The sequence below is a fragment of the Myodes glareolus genome, chromosome 3, assembly GCF_982192425.1.
Source record: "Myodes glareolus chromosome 3, mMyoGla1.1, whole genome shotgun sequence".
NCBI lineage: Eukaryota > Metazoa > Chordata > Mammalia > Rodentia > Cricetidae > Myodes > Myodes glareolus.
Window position 1 is genome coordinate 15337484 of NC_142028.1, and position 24294 is coordinate 15361777.

Genomic DNA, 24294 nt, shown 5'->3' on the forward strand with positions numbered 1-24294 from the left:
CAGTGGCCAGAGTTTGTCTAAAGAGTTTCTGTAACTCAGAGAGCCCCACTTTTGCTCTGTTGTCAAAGCTCACAGGATTCTTAGAAGCCTCCCCTTAACTCAGTACTGGGCCTTGAGGACTCCCTGTCTTCTCCTGCCAACTGTGTGGGGACCCAGAAGGCTTGAATCAGCTGGAGTTTTTGAGTTCTGTACACATTCAGTACTCTAACTAAATTTCTCCCCCACATAATCCTATAATGCTAAATTTTATTACAGCCTCAAACAAAAGTGATATTTCCCAAACTGTGTGTGCACATCCTTGGAGACATGGTTATAACTGGTGTGGAAGGCTGGCTTAATAAATGTTCAATTATTACAACAGTGACAAAAAAAATCCTGTGGTTAACTCCTGAGGCAGATTTGCTATTAAACATACATGTACTTCTTTTCCTGCACACCCTCTCCGGACCCAGCATCCCTGGGGCTGGTGAATAATTGACACCCAGGCATCATTAACCTCAGAAGTTCCGTGGTTCCAGCTCCCCTGTGAGTGCAGGGTCATCCCTGGGCTACTTACTGATATAAAAGCTGAGCGACTTTGCTGACTGGCTTTTCCGAGGCTCACAGACACCTGAGGAACTAAAGGTTGTCACCGAGAGTTTATATTTCCCAGGCTCCTTCAGTTCTGCAACAAATTCGTGGGCTTCTTCATCCACTGTCAAATAGTCAGTAAAGTTCTCTAGATCAAATACAAAAAAGCCACAAAAAAAAAAGAGGCAAAATTAGAAGACATGTGAATTGACACCTGGCAGGGCCCAGGATACAGGAAAACTGGTTAGGCTTATAAAATGTATTATTGTATTTCTTTTTTTTTCCCAAATTCAACCATACCTCTAAGACGAAGGCACTATAAATGAGAAAAGTCAACTCAAGCTCAAGTTGTATTCATAATACTTTAAAATGTCAAACCTAAAATATAGTGTCCCAATCCATCACATGGTGTGTGGTATTCACTCACACTCACCTAACACAATCATGTACATAAGAGAAATGGGGGAAAGACAGCGTTTGCTGCCCTCCCTGTATGACTTTGGCAAAGATGATACGTAATTAGTTCTCACTAAATACCTCACTAAGTTCCTGCAGCATTAAATGTCTTTTAAATATTGGGTTGCTTCTGGTTCAAAGACACGCCAGTTTCCGCCTCCGTCTATTTGCTCCAGCACTGCGGATGGTAACGTTTATTCTAAGCTGCCTCTGTGTCTGCCTCCCGCAGTTTATAACTTCGGTTGAAGCTGTTACTATTATTTGGCAACAGCAGTCTCCAAAAAAGCACAGCACAGTCAGATAAATACATGATTTAATTGAACTTTCTTGAAAATAGGCTGTAAAAAAGTGTTTTGAGTTACAAAATACTCTGCTCCATAGAGTAAACTGAGAAACAAACAAACAAAGACAAAAGATGAAAGGAACTTTAAGAACAAATAGGCAGCTGAGGGTGGTGCCGCACGCCTTTAATCCCAGTACTAGAGAGGCAGAGGCAGGTGGATCTCTGTGAGTTCAAGGCCCACTTGGTCTACAAGAGCTAGTTCCAGGACAGGCTCCCAAACTAAAACTACAGAGAAACCCTGTCTCAAAAAAAAAAAAAAAAAAAAGAACAATAGACAACTAGTAGATACCTATAGGCAACATTAGAGTGCCCCTGATAACTATTGTCTAGAATCGAGAATGAAGAGTTATTTTGTCTCATTTTGCTAAATAAAAATCAACCAGCTTTCACAATAAGGCAACATGATTCTGAAGTCCCACCATAAAATAAAGGCTGCCATCTTAGCTCCAAACTTGAATGGCAGAAACTTTTGCTCTCCAAATACTAGACAGGAAAACAGAAAGGACACGAGCTCTTGCTAAACCCTAGCAAACAATAAGCAACACAAAAAAAAAACCCAGCAATGGAGCTACACTATAGCTCTGTTTTTATAACGTTATATAATATATACTATAATATGATATAATACAATGTATGAGTCTGGCTGGTGTGGTGGCACACACCTGTAATCACAGCACTTAGAGGTGAACGTGTAAAGGCCAGAAGCCCAAGATAATCCTTAGCTACACGTCAAATATTAGGCCAACCAAGGCTATACGAGACTCTGTCTCAAAAAATAGCACACACACACATACACACACATACATATGCACACACACACACACATGCACTCAGGCATGCACATACACATACGTGTGTGCACAAACATACAGACTTACAGGTACACATATAAACTCTTTCTCCTTTCTCTCTTGCACGCACATGCATACACACGCACATACACATGCATGTACGCACGCATGCACACACATACGTGCGCACGCATGTACACACATACATGTGCACGCAAGCACACAGACTTACAGGCACACATAAACTCTCTTTTTTATCTTTTGCATGCATGCACGCGCGCACGCACACACACATAGTTTCAAATGATGGATGAAATCAAATCAGTGTATCAACTATGGTGGGGATACTATCATCTCCTGCATATTTTCCATTTACTATGAACTCGATGGGGCAAATTTGATCACCAGTTCCAAAGGCCACATCCATCATACTCAGGTTGGCCACGGAGCACAGACATCTGGAAGTAGTCACTTTGTAGAAGAACTATTTATTGAAGCCTCAACTATGTGCATAAGTAAACAACATTTATTAAGGGTAGGCTGTGTTATGTATGTTTGGTGGTCCTGTTTCTAGTTCAAAGTATTCTGAATATAAGGTATTATTTAGTAGCCTGGGATATGTGAAATGCTGGCCAGAGAAATGTGTAAAGTTTGCAATGACTGTAACTTGATAATCACCCAAATATTAAAATTCTGATCTAATCTGTGTATTTTGGTTTTATGCTTTCAGGCCATATGCAATAGTCAATTAAAGTCCCTCTTTGACTGCGTGTCCCTCTCCCTCCCTGAGTTGAGGTTTCAAAATCACTTCAGTCCCCTTCCCTTGGCACCATTTACATCCTCCACCTTCCCACTGCCTCACCTTCCCTCTCTATGAGGATATTGAACCCATCGAAGGCTGTGGGTGGTTTGGGCGGTAACCAGCTCAGCGTCATCTGCACCGGGAAGGCAGAGAAAGGGTCAGACGTGGGTTTCTCTGTCCGGCCGAGTGTGCTGTCGCTGTCATAGTCCACAGGCAGCACGCTGACAAAGTCCTCCTCGTTCTCAGGGGTCGCAGACGCACTGTCCCACCAGTAGGGCTGAGATGTGCTTTCATAGTCCGTGCTGTTTAGGTCAGGCCAACCGGAAGACACATTGTTGGGGGGAGTCTCCGGAGTTTCCTCAGGGAAATGGAAGAGTCTGTCCCTTCCAACTGTATCCTGCCCTTTGAGGAATGAGTCATCGGGGAAGCTCCCACTTGGCTCTTCCCAGTTCTTGTTCAAGTTGACAAAGCGAACGGAGATATTTCGCGGAGGATATGGAGCTGTGGAAGAGAGTTTTCAGGTAGCTTTTTCACTGTGAACTGAATATCCCTTTACTCCTGAGTCCAACATACAGACTTATCAAGTACAGTTTAACTTTGCTTCTAATTCGCAGAAAACAATTTAAAACTTTCATGTTGTGTTTGTGTGTGCGCACGCGTACCCACATGCCACATATGGAGATCAGAGGATAATTTCAAAAAGTTGGATCTGTCCTTCTTTCATGTGGGTCCAGGAGAATGACCTCAGATGGTTAGGCTGCATCTCTGGACAGCCACAGAGAAAGTGTTATGAACAATTGTGGTTTTTAAGCAAATCATATAAACTTCTAACATATATAGTACAAAAACTATATTGTATAAAACTATATTGCATAAACTATATTGTATAAAAACTATATATATATATATATATATATATATAGTTCATCTCTCAGCATCTCGCTCTTCACATTGCAAATGTATTAACTTGTGAGACTGTACAAGTAGTCTTGTACATGTTGATGTAGTAATTGGACTTCTTCTCAAGCAGAGTTATGCAAAGCAATCTGACTTTAAGAAAACATGTGTCTCTGTCCCTGGGTATCTTAAAATGCCAATATGATTTGCTTTTAGCTATCAGAATACACAGTCCCATCTCTGAAATGAACCATATGAACACACAGGAACTATGGGTTATGGAAACATGTTTGTTCTACAGATAGCAAGTCATAAAGACAACTGGTACATCCTCTGCCCACAACAGTTTCTAACCGCCTATCAAACGGCCCCTCCAATTCCCTCTCCATGGACATGTAGGCAAAGATTCATCCTCCTCCTTCATAGCTCTGCTGTGCTACTGATCTCATTCTGCCTTACTGCCCTTTGTGTCAGATGACACCCTTTCCGAGGACAGATTGCCTGTCTCATTGGTCTCTATTTCTTATCTTTCTTAGAATTAGGACCATGTCCAGATGAAAAACAGTGGTCATCGATGTGTCTTTATTGGAACAGAATATGAAATGTACAATTGGAATGGTGGGCATCAGTTTAAGGGAAATTACTTAAGAGCTTCCTGTCTTGATGGAATGAACTGGGAATCCTGACACAGAATTCCAGACAGAAAGGGGCCTGGGTGGTTTATCCTGATGAATCCCCATCCTCATGAGAATGGGCTCTCCAGCATTACTGAACACATCAGGTACCCTCAACACTGGTTAAACGATGATATTTGGTAGTATGTGTGTAGTTTTGTCTGCAGTATTTTTAGTGGCTTGAGAATTTCATACAGGTGTGCAGTGTATTTTGATTATATCCACCCCCACTCCTTGCCTCCAAGTCTTCTCACGGTCCATAAGGGTTTTCCTTATTACCAATGCTACTAAGATGAGAACTGAAAGCTTTAGGCTTGCCTGAGTCCTAATATTTCCTTTCAATAGTCAATTATCTGTATTGGAATGTCTGCCACCTGCCTTTATTCAGTGTGGACACTGGTCAAGGTTATAGAGTAAGCAAAATCTATCAGATCCAGTTAAGTAACTTGGTTATAACTTTTAAGACTATCATCTGTAATTTTATTCAAAAACATAAAAACTAAGCTTACATTGATTTAGTTTAGATTTTTCTTCTTGAATATTTTGCTTAGATCTATTTAATATGGATTCAAATTTTCTCTTTGTTATAAAAAGTTCTTTCTTAGCGTTGTGACAAAATATTTCTTAGAAATATTATGAAGTTTTTCCCTTAGGAACATTAAAAATAAACACACAGCAGCACCTATTTTCTTGATCTATTTTCTCATGAGGTTCGATTCCTCTGAAGACTTACCCGTTCTGTGTTGCTTGGGTTCGTGGCCCACGCCGCTGTACTCCACCAGAGTACTTTTGTTAAACGTTGCCTCAGATACTAACTGAAAGGTTATGTTGCTGTAGCATATTCCTGGTAGCCAGTGGTTAAATACTGTTTTCCCCTTAAAGAAGTCTGAGAAGGGAAAGACCGGTTACTTTAAAATTAGGAGCTTCGTAATGTCACATACTTGGAGAAAGTCCCAGTTAAATTTAAATATCCACAAAATGACTTTTCCCTCAATGCCTGCCACAGTCAGTAAAAATGAACTGGGAGGCTAGAGAAAAACTGAGCCTGTGCCCCTAATCCTGAAAAGTCTTTGTTTTTAAACTGTCAGCGTTCCTAACATGATTTGACACAATTAAAATTATTTTTTTATCTTCTGAATGTTCTGTGTATACAGGAATTATGGAGATTAGGTTTATGTTAGCTCTCTATTAATAGGAAAAATAAGTGAGTTAGCACTTTATGACAAAAGAAACAGCAAGTGTACAGGAAGGTTCTTCTCCTGTAGAAAGTGTCTTTTGTAGGATATTCATTGGTTTACCCGACAATATTTTGGGTCACATAGGAACCCAAAATACCACCTTTTGCTTTTGAGAATAATCTTAGATCCTCTCCAGTAGAAGTGAGAGAAAGCTGCCCACTTGCTAGGACTGAGAGCCGTCCTGCCCAGAGGGAAGTGCTGTGGGTGTGGTTGTCTCTAAACTGTCTTGACTTTGTGTCCTGGAGCAGACATGCCACCTTTGGCAAGAATAACACAATCCAAGCCAACGTGAGAATTTCTCATTTTGTATTTATGACTTCCAATTCTCAGCGGATGAGCTGGATATGGTAAGACCCCTCACAACAAGGCTTTTCTTGAATCAATAACTTTTTCCTAATGGCTCATTTGTCAGTCAAGTAGCGAATTATACAGACTCCTTAGAGTAAGCAAGATCATCCAGAAAAAGTCTGCAGAAAATTAATAGCCATCGCTTCTCCAGCCTCCTCTTGCCTCTCACCTTTGTAGAGCATCGTCCTGAAGTCCCTTCCTTCCCAGTAGCTGATGTTTACTCTGCTGAACACGTTGTATTTTTCTGGATAATGAATTTCAAACAGTACTCGTGTTTCAGGAGAAGGTTTGTAGTCATATATGGAGACACTGGTTACAGGCAAAGGTTCTACAGGGGGAAAGAGTGGTGACAGAGAGAGGGATGGAGCCATCATTAGTCCATGAACGCATTGTTGCTCTGATGCAGTCTCACTCCCACTTTTACAATTGTCCTTCATCCACAAAGACCTTCTCTGAGTCTCAGCAGTAATTAACAATGCACACTTTTGGTGGACCTTGTCTGCTTTTCAAATAGCTCTCAGACTCGACTTTCAATTTCTCACTCACAACAGCTTTGGAGGTTAGGAAGTACAAATATCAATGTCTCAATTCACTAAACAAACATAATGCAAACCTGGAGTTTATAATGCTTGTCATATACAATTTAATAGGCTTTGTGGCAGCGTCTGTCTGTATCAGCAAATTCTTCATTCATTTTCCTTGTGCCAACTAAATTAGATATCAGTAATAGACAGGTAACAAAAAGCATTTTTGGCTGTAGGCAATGATAAATATTTATGGGGTCATTTATTTCTTCATATGAATTTTGTAATTTTTCTGTTACAGACAAGAGGGCAAACCACTCAGTGTTATGAATATGATCATTTATATGATGTATATTAAGCCTCTTTCTCTACAGAAGCTCAAGGATAGTCTTAATCTGTTTGATTTTGATTTATCATGAAACATTAGATGTACATGATCTAAAAAGCCCATGATTGTTTTTCATATGTCCTATGCGCACCGTTCTTACAGAACCAGTTTCTCTGCCCTTCCAAAAAGGGAAGTAGATATGTTTTATTTGAATAATTTTGTATTATTAGTTGATTTTTAAATTATTATTGCTATCATTATTATTATTATCATTATATGTTTGATATGCACAGGTGGGCACACCTGTCCTGGAGACTGTGCAGGTCAGAGGACACCTTTGTTGAATCTGTTCTCTACTACCTTTATGTGGCTTCCTGAGATCTAACTCAGTCCATTAGGAGTGTGTCGCAAGTATGGTGTCATCTCACGGGGAGCCATAATTTATGGTTTTTGAAATACATCTATGAATAATTCTTTAACTCAACATTATGACTGTTAAATTCCCATAGATTCTGTGTATCAGACATTTCCTTTGCCCCTTTTATTCTCAATGGAGCTGGCTATAGCATTTTTGGAAGGCATATTTTCTGTCAGTGCTTTGAAGCAAAGGCTTCACTGTGTTCTTACACCAATGAATAAGGAGCAGAGGACTTCTCTCCAGCTAAGTGAGTCCCCTGTGTTGTCCTCTGGTACCTTCCAAAGCTATTTACTTATCCTTGATAATCTGCTATTTCATCATCATGTATTATTTAGATATGACCTTATTTTTAATTACCCTACTAAGTACTTAGAATGTTCTGCTGGTCTGCAGATTTATTTCTTGACAATTCTCGTAGTCATCCCTAAATATAGGTTCATCTTCCCTCAGTTCTGTTTAAATTATGGGGCATATGCACAGTGCTATCATACAACTGCTCCTCCAACTGCCATCAGTATGCAACTTATTCTATTTATTCAGTGGTAAAATTTGATTTAAACAATTATTTTAGCTTTAATAACTAGCTTGACCAATGGCCAAAGGTATCCCAAAGACTGCCCCACACATCATGGGCCACTGCCAAGGTTGTTGGTTACTCTACACAACCTGATGGTAAGGCCCTGTTGCTGAAGACAAAATTTACTTATGTCATCAAACACAAATGGGTCCATCTAGTAGCTCAACCCCTACTGACTAGTGTCAATGGGAGGTACCTTGTAGGCTACTGAAGGATGTAGATCATTGTCAATTTCTCTCTCCTGCAAACCGCGTGGCCTGAGCCTGCAGTAGTGACCAAATGTTATGAGCGCAACCAACCACTTTTTTTTATTTAAGTCCCAGCCCATGAAATAGAACCTATTTCTAATACTTTAGAAGTATCAAGACCAAGAACCATGGGCCCTAGAAGAAATTCTATCAATACTATTTGGATAAGGAAGCATAGCAATAAAATGACACCTAATGATGTATTGCCATATACATAGATCAATGCATCACTTTGCCTTCTCAGAGAAGCTTCTTCTTGCAGTAATTAATCTGTGGTAGTTTCAAAGAAAATGGTCCCCACAGGATGTGGCCCTATTAGGAGATGTGATCATGTTGGAATGGGGGGGGGGCTTGTTCGAGGACATGTGCCACTATGGGGCTGGTCTCCTTTGCTCAAACTACACCCAGTGAGACAAACCATTTCCTGTTGCCTACATCTAAGGATGTAGAACACTCAGCACCTTCTCCAGCACCATATCTGCCTGCATACTTACTACCTTGCTTCGTTCCATGACAAAAATGGACTGAACATCTGAACTGCAAGGGAATTACCCCAAGTAAATGTTTTCCTTTGTAGGAGTTATAGTCATGATGTCTCTTCACAGCAATAGAAAACTTAACTAAGACAGGACATGACACAGAAACCCACAACTGGTCAATGCATAGAGAATGAGAAACTTCGGAGAACTCAGTCCCAAATGGGAAGTCTTTATCATGCCCTTCTCCTTAATACCCAGGGATCTATGCAGAAGAGAAGGAAGAAAGATTGTAAGAGCTAGAGGTCATGGATGGCTCCAAGAAAACAGCATATTCCAGGTACAACAGGACTAATGCATATATGAATTCACAGAGACTGTTGCTGTGGAATAATGCTCTTGTACACTGTAAAGATTTGTCACTTGTGATGGACAGTGGTAGCACATGCATTTAATACCAGCACTGGTGGGGGGCAGGTGGATTTCTGTGAGTTTACAAGAGCTTGTTATAGGACAGGTTCCAAAACTACAGAGAAATTTTGTCAAAAAAAAAACCAAAAAAGATTTGTCACTCATATTGGTTTATTAAAATGTTTATTGGCTAAGAACCAGGCAGGAAGTGTAGGTGGGGCAACCAGACTAGGAGAATTCTGGAAAGAAAAAAGGCAGAAAACTTAGTTGTCAGCCAGATGCAGAGGAATCAAGATGATAATGCCTTACTGAAAAAAGGTACCAAGCCATGTACCTAACATAGACAAGAATTATGGATTAATTAAAATTGTAAGAGCTAGTTAATAATAAGCCTGAGCTAATAGGCCAAACAATTTATAATTAATGCAAGCCTCTGTGTGTTTCTTTGGGGTTGAATGGGTGCTAGACCAGACAGGACAGAAGCTTCCATCTACAGACTGTGGCAGCACACACAGGGGCTGCATAGGTTCAAGTCAGATGGGGTTTCAGCCCTGAGACAGGGAAGTAGACAGAGTCCCACCCCAAAGAAGAAGCTACGTGCAAATGATACTTGCTGGCAAAAGGGAAATCAGTTTTCTCCAATAATGTGTAACTGGATATATCATTCTTATCTAGGCAGGCCCCACACAAAGAAATAATTGGCCAACTGAAAACAGAATCTATGTTTTTGTTTATATATATATTTTGGTATTTTTGTCTTATTCTTTCATTTTAGTTTGTTTTGATTTTTTTTAGAAAGAAAGGTAAAAAACATAAATATGAGTGGGTAGTGAGATGGGAAGGATCTAGAAAAAATTGGAGAAAGTAAAAAACTATGGTCAAAATATATTGTCTAAAAAATAATTTAAATAAAAACATCAGCAAAGCAAACTTTTAATTTAGTCTAAATAATTGTTTTTTATTTCAAAAGATTTCAATTCCATTATATATATTCTATGTACTTCATTTGTGCCATGTTTTGTTTGTTTGTTGGTGGAGAATTAGTATTATTCTGATCTTTATGTCTGTGAACATTGCGAATATACTGTATAAATAGACTCTGAACTATTATTTGGTTTGACAACTGTCACTGTGAATGTAGGTTTCTTTATGTGACTTGAAGCATGAGCTCTAAGCTAATTGCTCATTTTTTCCACTTTTAAAACTAAAACAGTCATTGTCCTTTCTCAACTACCGTGGCCACTCATTCTGGGATCCTTCATATTGTGAGTGCTATGGTACTTGTTGCAGACTTTTACCAAGTTCCATGGTTGGGCTTTGTCTTGGCGTTGAGATTATCTTTGTGCCCTTTTCTAGGTGGAAAGTCCAGCTGTGCCTGGTGTAGCATGGCACATGTTGATTCTTTTGCTAACTGGAGTTCAAACCCAAGATTACCCTCTTTATACCTGGACCTCAGCAAGGCCCCTTTCTACGCCACTAGAGTTTCAGTTTCCTTCATGACTTGGAAACTGTCAAGTTGGGAGGTAGGCCCCAGTCCCTCGCATCTATCCCAGCCCCCAAGCCTGGTCTGGACTCCAAATCCCAGCAGGCCAGATCCTGACCCCTCCCTGGGGATGGGGTCAGGACCACTCCCCAGGGTACTTAAGTGATCTCCTGAGAGAGGAACAGGTGGTCTTCCTTTCTTCCTCCTGGGGGTCGCGGTCCTGCAGCTTCCCGGTTCCGGTTCCCCCTTGGAGGGCCACCAGAGAGCGCAGATCTCCCATTAAATCTGGGTATTTCTTAATTTGACTTGTTTTGATTTGGCTTGGTTGGGAATTTTTGCGTCGGCAGGGAGCTAATATTAAGAAATATTCCTAACAGAGACAAGTATGTACTTGAACATGATCCTATGGCTCCCACTTTCTTTTGCCTTTAAGGAAAGAGCAAAATGTAGACGACTGAGCAAGAATTTGCTGTCCTCTTTTGACTAGCAATCCCAATATTAATTGATCTTTATTTTGCTTCTAATAAATAATAAAAATATGACACACAGTAAGGCCTTGTTTTTGTCTAATTACATGTTTGACATAATTCTTTTTCGAATTCTTTATTTAATTTAATTTTTATTTTTTGAAAAGAAAAAAACCCGTCTTTTTTCATTTTATATACCAATCCCAGTTCCCACTCCCTCCCCTCCTCTCATTCCTCCTTCACTCCTCACAGAGGATAAGACACATTGCTTTGGGGAAGGTCCAAGACCCTCCCTACAATATCTAGAGTGAGCAAGGTCTCCATCCAAAGTGAATAGGTTCCCAAAAAGCCAGTACAAGCAGTAGGGATAAATCCTGGTGCCACTGTCAGTGGACCGACAGTCTGCCTCACCCATACAACTGTCACCCACATTCAGAGGGGCTAAGAGAAAGTGGGAAATAGCCTTCAATGCATGGGCACAGAAGACCATTTCCTAAATATAACACCACTAGTACAGACACTGAGAGCAACAATAAATAAATGGGACCTCCTGAAACTGAGAAGTTTCTGTAAAGCAGAGGACACAGTCAATAAAACAAAGAGGTAGCCTATTGGATGGGAAAAGATCTTCACCAATCCCACGTCAGATAAAGGACTGATCTCCAAAATACATAAAGAACTCAAGAAATTAGACATCAAAATTTTAAATAATTCAATTAAAAACTGGGGTACAGAACTAAACAGAATTCTCAAAAGAAAAATCTCAAATGGCCAAAAGACACCTAAGGAAATGTTCAAGATCCTTAGCCATCAGCAAAATAAAAATCAAAACAACCCTGAGATACCATCGTATACCTGTCAGAATGGCTAAGATCAAAAACACCAATGATAGCTTATGCTGGAGAGGGCGTGGAGTAAGGGGAACACTTCTCTGCTGTTTGACATAATCTTAAATCGTGTTTAGATTTAGGATGCTTCCTTTCCCTTAATTCTTCTCTTTGACCATTCACAGTAATCAGGAAGGAAATTGGTGTGTGGAGGCGTGCAAGAGGTGTTTACTCTCCAGTAGATAGCACCGGCACATACAACTGCAGACCTCTCTGCAGAGCACATTCATAGCTGTTCTAGTCTCAGTGAGAACATCACAGGCCCAGTGTGAGTTCTCTGTAACCACACCAACTTCCCAGTGCCAGTGGGCTCTGTTGCTGTGTCCAGTTGATAAAAACCTGAAAGGTCTGCACGTGGTTACCAGACAGGACACGAACAAAGCGCAAGAAGCCTAGGAATCCATGCTTGATAGTAACAGCTGACACTAGAGGCACATCTGCTGGAGATGGCCTCGCTTTGCCTGATTAAAATCTAAGGAAGCAACTGGGTAAGGATCTGGCCTAGAAGGGTCTGGCCATCGATGGGAGAGACCTAAGCACCTGCCTCTCCTGGTGCAGTTCTCTTGAGGAAGAAAGGAGCTTATGATTATACCATCCTTCCTGATGGTAGATGTGGGGGAAAAGATTGATCCTAAGTCCCAGGCCCAAGCTCCTGCTTCATGTCTAGAAGATGATTAAAGATTGGGCCTTGCTAATCTAAATGGATCCCTGAGGTATGTGGGCCACAGTCACCCAGGACTCAGGAATGATGGCCACCATTCACAGCCTCTGCCTTCGTTCATGTCTGCACCGATTTCCCCTTAGAACATTTTAACGGCTTTCTGAGTTAGTTCTTGCCTCTTATCTGGCCTTCATTTTTGTTTCTTCTCAACACATGTAAGTCCATAAACCGCTTGATTCTCTCACGTAAGTAGTATCCTTGTCACAAACTAGCCACCCTTACCTTAGTGACTTTCCTTACTCAATCAGTTTCAATTTTCCTTTATTCCTGATGTTAGGTAGTTTTCTATCTAATGCCATTGGTAATGCGTTTATTTGTCCATCCCAGGTTATGTCTTACAGAGTCTCTTGATTTTCTATTATTAGTCAGAGTGAGAAAGACACACAATTTTATAAATTGCAAGAATATGTATATTTTTAAACAGAACCTACTAGGCACTATTATTCTATAGGGTAACAATAGATTAGTCTGGCCAACCACAGCCTACAAAGTGAAATCTGAATTGCACATTGCTTTTGTATGTCTCAGGAGACAGCGGGATTTTCATTTTTAAGAGGTTAATGGGAATCAGAGAAATAGTAACTTGTGACACATGAAAATGTTTTGAAGTTTGAAATTTTGGTTTCTATAAAGTAACAGAAGAACATGTTCATGCTACCTCCTGTACATACTATTTGTGACAATACAGAGTGTGTGGCCTGTAGTGTTTCATTTCTATGTTATTCGGGGCTTTATAGAAAAACGGTTGTCCACCAGAATGGATGACAGATCTGAAATCAGACTTCGAGGGAATTCACTTCTGCTCAAGGCTACAAGGATGGCTTCCAGAAGTCTTTGACAGTATGCTCAACCTCGGAAACACGACTCTACACAGTGACTTGGTAATTTGTCCATTGTCTAGGCAAGACTTGATATCTTTCAGCCTGGGAGTTCTGCTGTGCGAGAGCTTTCCCTGGGCAAATCACTGCCCGTCGTTTCTTTGATCTGTCTTCATTCTTTATCCCGTAAAGTCTCAACTCACTTGCAGGCCACTTAAAATCTCTCCCTATGTTTCTGGCCACGTTTCCTGAATTATTTTGGAGAACCAGTCAGCAAGAGCTGCTGGACAATTTGGCCAGGCCTGGTTAAAGGTGTTTTTATGTATCACTATTTCTCTGGTGCCCTGTCCATGACAGAGAGTATGCTCAATAAATGGAGTAAATAAATTGATTATTTATATTCATAGTAGGAGTGGATGACTAATAAACCCATGGGCTGTTTCCGTGTGTGTTCTGCAACCGTGACAGTCACCATTTCTAAATCTTTCCTGACACAGGAACCAATTGCATGGTGTAGCAATTTCCCAGTTCTTAAGTAATTGTTCCCATGTATTATGTTTCCCTGCCAAGAAACAGCCTCTTTTTCCTGAAATGCTCACACTGTAACCCATAGTCCTCAGTTAAATATTAACTGGGTCAGAGCCTATGTGTGCAGGGCTCTTTTGAACTGGTCACATTAGTCCTTTATATCCAATTTATTCTCTGCCTCTCCACTCCATGCCCCCAACTTTTTCCAGACTCAGAGCAACTGTATCAAAAAATCCAAGTGCTGCCCTGAGCCTCCTGCTCTGTCGTGGCTTGTTTCATGGAAACAAATGGCTGATGTCTGCAACACATGTCCTTTTCATCCTCAAGAGCAGTGGATACAATCTGAGGTAGGACACTTAAGACTTTATAATAGGACACAGTAATGCTGGGGAGATGACTCTTTTGGCTGTGTTTGATCCCTGGAACCCATAATAAGAGCCCAGAGTGGAGACTGAGGAGATGGCTCAGTGGGTAAAGGTGCTTCCTGCCAAGCCTGAGGATTTAGTCCCCACAATTCACATAAAGGTGGAAAGAGAAAATATATTCTTGCATTCCTCTGATCTCCAGATGTGTGGCCTCACATGTGTATGTTTATACAAACACACACACACAGAGACACACATAAATAAATGTAAAAATAAAACACAAAGTCAGAAGTGATAGTACAAGCTTGCAATCCCAATGCTAGTGAGGTAGAGAAGGTTGACCCCTAGAGTTTACTGTCTAACTAATCTAGTTGAACAGGCAAGCTGCAAGCCAACAATGACCCTGTTTCAAAATAAAGATGAGTAGTGTTCCTGAGGACAACATTGAAGATAGCCCTCTGGTCTCCCCAGATACGTAAGAAACCACATGTGGGGGTACCTCATTTGTGTTGCAGGATATTTGTCTACACTGTGTGAAGATGTGTTGCTGTGATTGGTTTAATAAAGAGCTGAATGGCCAATAGCTAGGCAGGAGAGAATAGGTGGAACTTCCAGGGAGAGAGAGGAACTCTGGGAAGAAGAGAGGTGGGAAGACACTAGCAAGAAGTGGAACAAGTCATGGGTACAAAATAGGAGAGTGGTAAAAGTTACATAGATTAATAAAATCAGGTTAACTTAATTTATAAAAGCTAGTTGGAAACAAGCTTAAGATAAAGGCCAAACTTTGATAATTCTAAGTAATAAGTCTCTGTGTCATTATTTGGGGCTGGTGGCAGAAAAGGAAGTCACTAGACACTTGGATGCCTATCTTTCCTCCCTTCTTTCTGCTTCTTCTTTTTTCTTTTTAAGAGCTAGGGTCTCATGTGGCCTAGGTTAGCCTTGAATTTGATCTATAGCAGAGGTTGATGCCGAAATCCTTATCCTCCTGCCCCACTGTCTAAAGTGTTGGGATACAGGAATTACAGGTGTGACTGACCACAGAGCCTTCAAACTCCTTTAATAACTGTCAGCTGAAGGGCTATAGCTTCCCACTTTACTTCTTTAGAGTGGCTGTGTACTTGCTGATAAATGGAACAGAACAGGGTTTGTGTTTCTATGTCCCCTTTTGCACAATACTTTAGTAGCTGCTCCCCTGACTCTCTCTTATTCATGCGGAACTACTCTGAGCTAAGATATAAGGAACAGCTGTTCAGTCTCAGGCCAGGTGTGAAGTGATGAAGCTTTGTGAAGCAGGGTGTTGACTTCAAAGAGCTGGTTGTAGTTATGACGCACCCACCGCTATGGCCTGAGTCTCAGCCAGATTCATCTTTTCCTGGAACTTAAGACGGAATTTTACAGGTGAGATTTCATTTTAATTGAATTAATTTCCAGCTCTTTCCTTTAGCTCCATTAGCCTTGCAGGTCTTGGGTCTCTGCCATTGTTAATCTTCAGAATTTAATAATGATCCTGGGATTCTGCCAATGAGACTTTAATTAATTTTTGACACTCAGGTTGAAAATACTTCCCCTAGCTTATTTTTGAGTTCATTCTTCTGATTGCTTCTCTTTTCTTTGCATCCTAACGGACACTGTCAGACTGTCCTTTCCCCTAATCATGTCCACAATGGTCACATATAACTGACAGATTAACGATGGCAGCCATACAGCCCACCCTGAAGCACATGAGCAAAGGGGACTTTGATGACGTGTTCCGTTGCCTCACAGAGACAGCTCTTCTGTGTACTCTGTAACATGGTACATATGCAACATATGTAACCTTATGGCGTGATGCTAAAGTCAGAGGACATGGTTAAAGTCACCTGCAGTTAAAACCATTGCTCAAAACTTTCCAGGGGCAGCACCAACTCTCTATTACACTTTATCTTTCCGTATTTTGCTTGGGCAGAGGAAGCCAAGGCTGTATTTAAAATGAGATGAGGAAAGATAGCTGTTGTCTATGTGTAACTCTAATTCCAGCATCTGGAAAGCTGAATCTGAAGAACTGGGAGGTTGAAGCCAGCCCAAGACCCTGTTTAATAACAAAGAACAAACAAACAGCCCTCAGCTTTTGTTTTTATGTCCTCAGCTAAGAATGTCCAGTTAAGACCAAGTCAACTGGCTATGAAGACAAACTCACTGTCTCAAGAATCAGTTGCTTCATATAGGAAGATGTGTTCTGGGACTAAACACAGCAATCTAAGGTCATGCATTTAAGTTATGTGGGGGAAATTTGTGTGGTTCTGTCATTAACCTGAAATTGTCATTCAGTATCAAAGTATATTGTCAATGAGTTTGCCTTTTTTTTTGACATAAAACAGTTTTTTTAAAAAAAAATACTAGTGATTATGATCAAGCTTGGGTAAGGAGCTATTTTCTTAATTTAAGAGAGAGTGTTGAGTTATGTCATTAGACCCCAAGCTGAACAGTCCTGCCATTCTGGTAGACTCTGTTTCTGCTGTAGGAGACACACTCACGAGGACACACTCAGAGGAGCATAGAGAATGACATCAAAGGGTGCTTACTTGTCAACACGGTGATTGATCTGGAAGGTTTGGTGACCACGTTCCCGTTGACCACCACCAGAGTGATGATGTAATAAAGGCCATGGTAAGTGGCCTTGAAGACCACAGGAGGGGGCAGTGTGCTGTTGAATGGCTCAAATTCGAAGAAATAGTTTTTGGACTCGCCAGCGACCCTCACAACATACACAGACGTTGGGCTGACGACATCAGAAGCTTCTAAAGACACAACGATGCTGTTGTCATCTTGAACAGTCACATGGAACGTTGCAACAATCTGTGCAAGAGAAAGACAAGAGGTAGAAGTCAGAGTCAGGTGATGGACTGTAAAATTACGCCAAGGTGATTTTCCTAAAGCAAACACTCGTGGTGAGTGTAGGTACCTGTGGTAGCTGTGCATATTTCTGTCACACAACAAAAGTCAGTTTGCCCATCTCATGAAAGATGATCTGAATTTTACTAAGAACATTTGATCTTCCATTGAAAATCCGTCTTGAGCTCATGGTGTATTTCATGTGAAAAGCATACAATACACAGCAAATGGGCCAGCAGATGAGAAATGAAGTCACTGTCCAAGTTAATTTCCAGCGAAGCTCTGTGTTCTGAGAAGTTGGAGAAGTGTTTGAACAAACACTATTTTAGAGGAAGCCTTCTCAAGGTAATTATTTCATCTCTTTACCTCACCTGTCAGTTCTGAAAGTGGGGAAGATGTCAGGACAGAATCCTGGGAAGATAATTCTCTTCATTACAAATTAGTCAGCCCTTAAGCAAAGAAGACATGGAATCTCTAGGCTTTTGGATCCTTGGTCCTTGTGCACAGTGAGCACAACCCTTGGGCGGTGATGCTTATGCTCACCTGAAGGACAGGACAGTGCACAGCTGACCTTCCACCACTGGACTGAGGCCAAAGAAACGTTCAGTCTTTCTGTGCCCTGGGTCTACTCCCCGCTAAGTGCTGCTGTCCCTAACCAGACAACTGTTGAAACAGCTGCATTCTCTCGGCCTATCTTTTCCTTGTTGAGAAGGAGAATCTGAAACATGTCCCTTAGTGGTCTGAAGCAGCAAGGAGGTGTGCTGGGGACAGGGAAGGCTCAGCTATGAGGAAAGAAAACAAGGATTCAAACACAGAACAGCCTCAGAACGAGATCACATTTGGTGATCTCCATGACCCTGTTCATGAAATGCCGAGTGAATCGGACCCTCAGGTGATAGCGAAATCTTCAAATTAGCTAACTATTACGAAGGAAAAACATTTAGATGTGAGCTTAATGAAATCATTGACAAAATGTGCTACCCTATCCATAATAGTTCTTATTTAAGTGTATTTTATAGCTTATTTGGAATCTAAGAATATTTGTATCTTGTCACCTAAAAGAGTCTTACTGGTTATGATTTCCCACAGATCATACATGTATGGATACATGTATGGATACATGTATGGATTCACAGTGGGGATTTGGCTCAACAGTTGGAAGCTACATTTGGGGAAAAGGAAAATAAAATTCACTTATTTTATTTTTATATTTCACTTCTTTCTTACACAAATAAAGTTTTTTAGCACATAACAGCAATGAAAATGTCCTATTAACCAAAGTTCAGAACTGCGCTGAGCCCTGAATAGTTGTCAAATCTGGCTTCTGTGTCTCATTGATTATAGAAGCTGGTTCACTTAGTCAGAAAACATTAAGTTTACAAACATCAAAGTCATAATTATAAAGAATTTTTTGCACCCCGTCTCAGCCAGCCAGTAGCCAGGGTGGCTGCAGTGATAAGGAGGGGAAGCCAGAGGCGCAGTCTGTGTTTGAGTAGATGTCTAATGTGTCACCATGCTTTACAGACAGTGGCATCTTCAGAAAAGGGAGCAATCTTCCAAATGCTAATGGCAGCTTTGGCGATGATTGTATCAGCTATGAAAATAAGTCTTGGCCCGGGCATTCCCCGGTTGCCAAAAATAAGTCAGAGTGGCTAATGAGATTCACTCGCTGGGACTAACGGGGGCAGGCAGTGGGCCAAGTGGAAGCTAGGCACTGAGCCTGAAAGGAGCCTGGCCTCGGCTTGTGCCTTCTTCCTGGTCCATTCTACCTCGGATAGTCCTGGGATCCATGTATGCTCAGGAGGAGGGTCAGATTGTATGCTCCAGGCATGAATTCTACGCTAAGAGGAAGAAGGAATAGAAGGAACTATCCCTGATTTATGTCCTGACTGTAAAAATACCTTTAGGAAAAAATTTGTCAAGCTGGGCCCACCAGTGTTGCTTTACTCTGCAATAAGATTTTCACCTAAATTTCCTTTACGTAACACATTGAAGAAGTTTTTGTTTTGTTTTGTTTTGTTTTACAGTGTCATGCATTTATATGATGAATGTAGTAGCTCTCAGCCCCATCCCCTCCTCAGGACCCCCTCTCTCATTGGCACACTTCTCGACCACGACTCCTTCTATTGTCATGTCTTGGTTTCCTGCAGAACCACTGACGTTAAGTACAACTTCTTGCCGGAGCAGCAGTTGGAGGCTCTTTGCTGGAGCAGGGAGAACTCACCAACAGTTACACCACGGAAGAAAGTGACCGCCGTCCCCCAACAGCTGTTGATTGTCAAGCATCCATCTCATGAGGTGGGATCTCAAGGAGTGAAAAGATGGGGCCAAGTTTATCTTCTCATGTCTATTTTTTACTTAGAGTGTGTGTGTAGTGTGTGTGTATGTGTGTGTGTGTGTGTGTATGTGTGTGTGTGTACACGCATGCATGCCACAGCCTTTGGGGTCACAGAATGACTGGCAGGAAATCAGTTCTCTCTTTTCACCTTGTGGGTCAGAGGGATTGAACTCAGGTTGTCAGGCTTGGTGGCAGGTACCTTCACCCTAATGCCGCTAATACATTTCTGATCTATTTCCTCATTGATTTTCTTTAGGCTATGTAGATTTTAGAAGCTGTATCCTTCCTATAGGACACAAAGTCTAAGAATAACAGGTGGACCAGTAGTCCTAACTTTCAGGCCATTTGCTCACTCATTTGTGCTATGCTTTTGTTACGTCACAAAGCCAACATTTCTCTTTCTCTTAATACTGTGACAGCCTGAGCTCACCTGTTTGAGTGAGGTAACCATGGAAACAGTATTAATACTAATGAGAAATCTGGAAGCCTGGAATCTGTGCTTAGCTGATGATGATGATGGGTGAGGAGATGGGTTTTGAAGCCAGGGACCCACAAATTCCCAACAACCTTAGCAGCAAACAACGTGGCACATTCTAGACACCTGTGACTTTCTTCTGTCTTAATGTGCTATGAGAACTAAATGATGCTGGTAGCTTAAATTTGCCTCTTCTGAGTAAAATTTGAAAATGGCTTCCCCTTGCAAAGATGCTTGGGAAATGCTGCTGTTTCACTCGCTGGCAGCGACTGTTAGAGACAGCCGTGTGGAGCTCTTATTTTGTAATGCCTCAGTGTAAATTTCCTCACAGCCATGGAGCACCTTTCCAACAGTGACAGCAGTTAACTCAATCCTGAAGATAGTTAACAAAGAGCCCGGCCTACTGCCCGAGATCACCACATGCTCGCTTAGGTAAGGCCCTGGAGACATTGTGTAGTTCTGACTTTTAATGACACTTTCTTTTAAGTTGCTTAGGTTGGCAGCACCATGTGAGACCTTAAAGATACAGTCTCATGTATCCATAACCACTAGGGTCCTTTAAAACATTTCTATATGCATGGGGAAAGCCCAGAAGTTAGGGAAATGGAACACAGCACTTCACTGGTTTTGCTCAGGGGTTTCTTTCAGACAGTAATGGTTTCAATCTGTGGAAAGAGAAGTTTCTCCCATGAGGCCTGAGAGCCACACTTATCTGTGAGTTTAAGGGTCTGCATTTAAAATCAAGTTAGGTATTATTATGGCTTGATAAAGTGGTAGTAATAGGTTATTATTGAAGATTCCTGACCTAACCAGCCATGGGTTGTTGGCTGTTTCTGGTACCAGGCGTATTTTTCTCCTCTTCCGTGGACCTTTAGTCCAGTTAGACTGCTGTTGCCTACTGCCAAGATATAAGAGTTAGCCAATAAGACGCTAGAGGGATTTAAATCATACAGTTTCTATGTGATTATTTTTGGAGCTAAAGGGCCAGGAACTAACTAGCAGCCTCCCTACTACAATTGGCACCCCACATTGGGTGCCAATTGTTGGAGGGAGAGACCACTTGTTGAACTAACTAGCAGCCTCCCTTCTATACCAAGACAGCAGTGCCACTGTTGAACCTTTAGGGATATCTTGCCATGCAGGTCCATTGTCATTGTTCGTAGGAGTCACATCAGGTTAGGATCAGCAAACACCCCTGAAAAGGGACTGGAAAGATCAGAAGCTAGGAGACCAAAAAGTCTGCTGTGATATTTTTGTGTTCTACATATGACAGAAGTGCTACATCTGTGAAATCTCAACAGTAGGACTGCCTGACAAAACCTGAACAAGGCTAATACCAGTTGACACCCCAAAGGGTATGGGTAAATCTACCAGGGCCCCGTCCTTAGATGGAAGACTGTGGACAAAGAATGCTGAGGCAATGAGAATTAGTCTTTCCCAGGAATGAGCCCCCTAGTTGATTATCTAATACCAAGTAGTCAGCTCTGAAACCATATACTTATAAACAATTCCAAATGACTCAGTATGTTTTACTTATATATTTACTTACACACGTGTATGTGCATGTATGTGTGTGCACATGCACACACATGTACATCAGAAATGATTAAAGAAAAGGAGACCATGGATTTGAGAAGGGCTGGAGGAAAGAGAGGGGGGAATGTTGTAATTTTATTTTAGTTAACATAAAAGTTTTCAAAAATTAAGGATTAATGCTAAGGCAAAAGAAATACCTCCAGGTTGTGAAGTAGGAACTGGTCAGCTCCCATTCTAAAACAAAAGCAAAAGTTCCCCTACATTGCTGATGATTCCAGAACACCTATTCGGTAAAGAAGGGAACACTCTGAGGGTCTGAAGTGAAGGATCTGGGCAAATGAACAAAACCGTAAACAGTCAAACTGATATTCTACTTACAAGCACAGATGGCTTTATTTCAAATAGTACAGGAAGAAATGAGAGAGGAAGAGATAAGGAGACCAGTGAGAAGGGAGCCAGGAAGATGGAGAGATCCTGGGAAGTGGAAGGGGCAGGCAGCCAATGGAAACACAGATGGAGAGGGAGCCAAGGGTATTGTAAAGCTGGGAATGGCTAATGTTGTGTTTGAAGATAGCATTTTAATCAGCAAATGTTTTCCCTCTCCTGGGCTCCCAGTCTTCAGGAAGGTCTGTGGCACTCACGGTGCCTCAGTGTGCCTGGAAAGCTTCTGGCGCTCCCTAAAAAGGCTGTTTTACCTCAGCACGGTAGGGTGTAGAAATGGTCTCTGAAAGTTGGCACCTGACGGGAAAGGAATTGGTGAGAATGAGCATATCTACCAAGTTAGCAAAATATTTCGTGGGGGATTTGAAATTTTATCTGAGGGGAGTGGATTGAAATCCTGCTCTTTCAAGTGCCTGTGAGAAGGAAGACATTCCTGACTCCAGCATGAAGTCCTGAGTGAGGAGAAGCAGAGGAGAAGCAGAGGTGAGGGGGGAGGAAATGATGAAATGGCTTAGGAGAAAAATCCCGGGAGCACAAGTCTAAGCAGCCTTAAGAGGTTCAGAATGCATAACCCTCTAAACCTAGAGACTTGGATGGGTGTGTGCTGGTTGCACTGTGGATTTTATACACGCACATACTGGCATACATGCACACACACACCAATATTCATAATTCAAAAATAAATAGTAAAAAATCAATTATGAAGAGTAACAGAGATTTAAATTAGCAGTCTCTTTATAGAACAGTATTATAAAAACAAAAGGATCATGACGGAAACAATACCATTGGAAAAAAGACCCATGTCATGGTTTGAATGTTGGGGGTCTGTCTTCTGGGACTCATCTTGATGGCCCCTGTGGTGGCCTTGGGGTGTGGTGGTTTAGGATGTGTTGGCTTTGTAAGAGGGCTTAGCTCTTCCTCACGGGTAGGTGCTTGCTGTCTTGTGACTGGGGTGCTTTGAGGAATAGCCCACTTTACACTAGTTCTTCTCATCCTTCCTGATGCTGCGACCCTTAAATATAATTTCTTATGTTGTGGTGACCCCCAACCATAAAATTATTTTCATTGATATCTCATAACTGTGATTTTGCTTCTGTTATGAATCATAATATTGACATCAGATATGCAGGATATCTGATGTGACCTCTGTGAAAGGGTGATTTGACTGCCAAAGAGGTCACATGACCCAAAGATTGAGAACTGCTGCCCTACAGTAAGACTGCCTCCATGTCTCTCTCTTGCACAGGCTTGCTTGCCCTCCACGTTTTTACCATAGTATGAGATAGCATGAGATTCTTATTAGATGCTTCCATCTGAACGGAGAACTACACTCCTTTCCTTGGTTGGTGAACCGGCCTCAGATGGTTTTGCTATTGTAATAGGAAGATAGGTGTTGACAACTACATTGGGTGAAGGGTCTAGAGTAGGTAACTCATGGGGTCCGTTCTAAGTGTCCAGGAAATAACAGCTCTGGTCATGAGAACTTAGGGATAAGAAAGAATTGCAGTTCTCGGCCATCACTAACCTGCTTCAGGCTGTCAGTCAGAACCTTTCACAGTTTGCCCTCCTGCTTTCTCTACCACCACTGCTCCAGCACAGTTTTCAAGAACTCAGCTAACAGCCGAAGCTTGGCAGCATCCACCCACCCCACGTGCTCCCTGCCTCTGCGGTCCTGCTTGTGTGTTCCTTCAGGGTAAAGATTTCCTCTCCTCCTCACTTTTGCTTTCTGACACTGCGTCTCTATTTAAACAATCAGCCTTTTCAGAGGCCCTTGACAATTGGTCTATTTTTGTGCTCTTACAGCCTGTATGGGGACCTCCTGGGACATGTCCCTCTAGATGCCAGACCATGTCTCTTCTCATCTGCCCCAGGTCCTCCCACCTTCATTTGCGTGTTTAAAGCATCTCAATGAATATAAAGAGGAAAGATGTTCAGATTCTTAGTGAAACTGGGGCGTCTTTCCTGTGCATCTTTCTTTCCTGGTGTCAGCTTGAGTCACCAGTGCGTGAGTGCTCAGCCATCACTGATGCTGTGCAGAATCAGAAGACGAGGGGAACAACAATATGATATTTATGCTTTATAAATGAAGCTCAGAAATACTCTTGTCTTTGAGAATAGCTGGAGAAAGACAGTCTGCAGTCTACCATGCTGAGTGAAAGACTCCATTCTTCTGAAGGTTGCACATGTGCATAAAGAAGCCTCTTACGCTGGGTGTTGGGACATGTCATGACTTCTCCGTGACATATGGAACTTGTTAATCGCT

The 24294-nt window shown here is 41.6% G+C and overlaps 1 protein-coding gene across 2 annotated transcripts in view; it reads right to left on the reverse strand.

Moving 5' to 3' along the window:
* The window catches only part of Ptpro (protein tyrosine phosphatase receptor type O), a 207464-nt gene that overhangs the window by 85339 nt on the left and 97831 nt on the right, over positions 1-24294 (reverse strand). For both annotated transcript variants that reach the window (XM_048432467.3, XM_048432466.3), the window contains exons 2-6: positions 16932-17205; positions 6289-6447; positions 5267-5419; positions 3023-3463; positions 557-718 (exon numbers count right to left, since the gene is read on the reverse strand). In XM_048432467.3, coding sequence (XP_048288424.3) covers positions 557-718; positions 3023-3463; positions 5267-5419; positions 6289-6447; positions 16932-17205 — 1189 coding nt within the window. The remainder of the gene's footprint in view (positions 1-556; positions 719-3022; positions 3464-5266; positions 5420-6288; positions 6448-16931; positions 17206-24294) is intronic.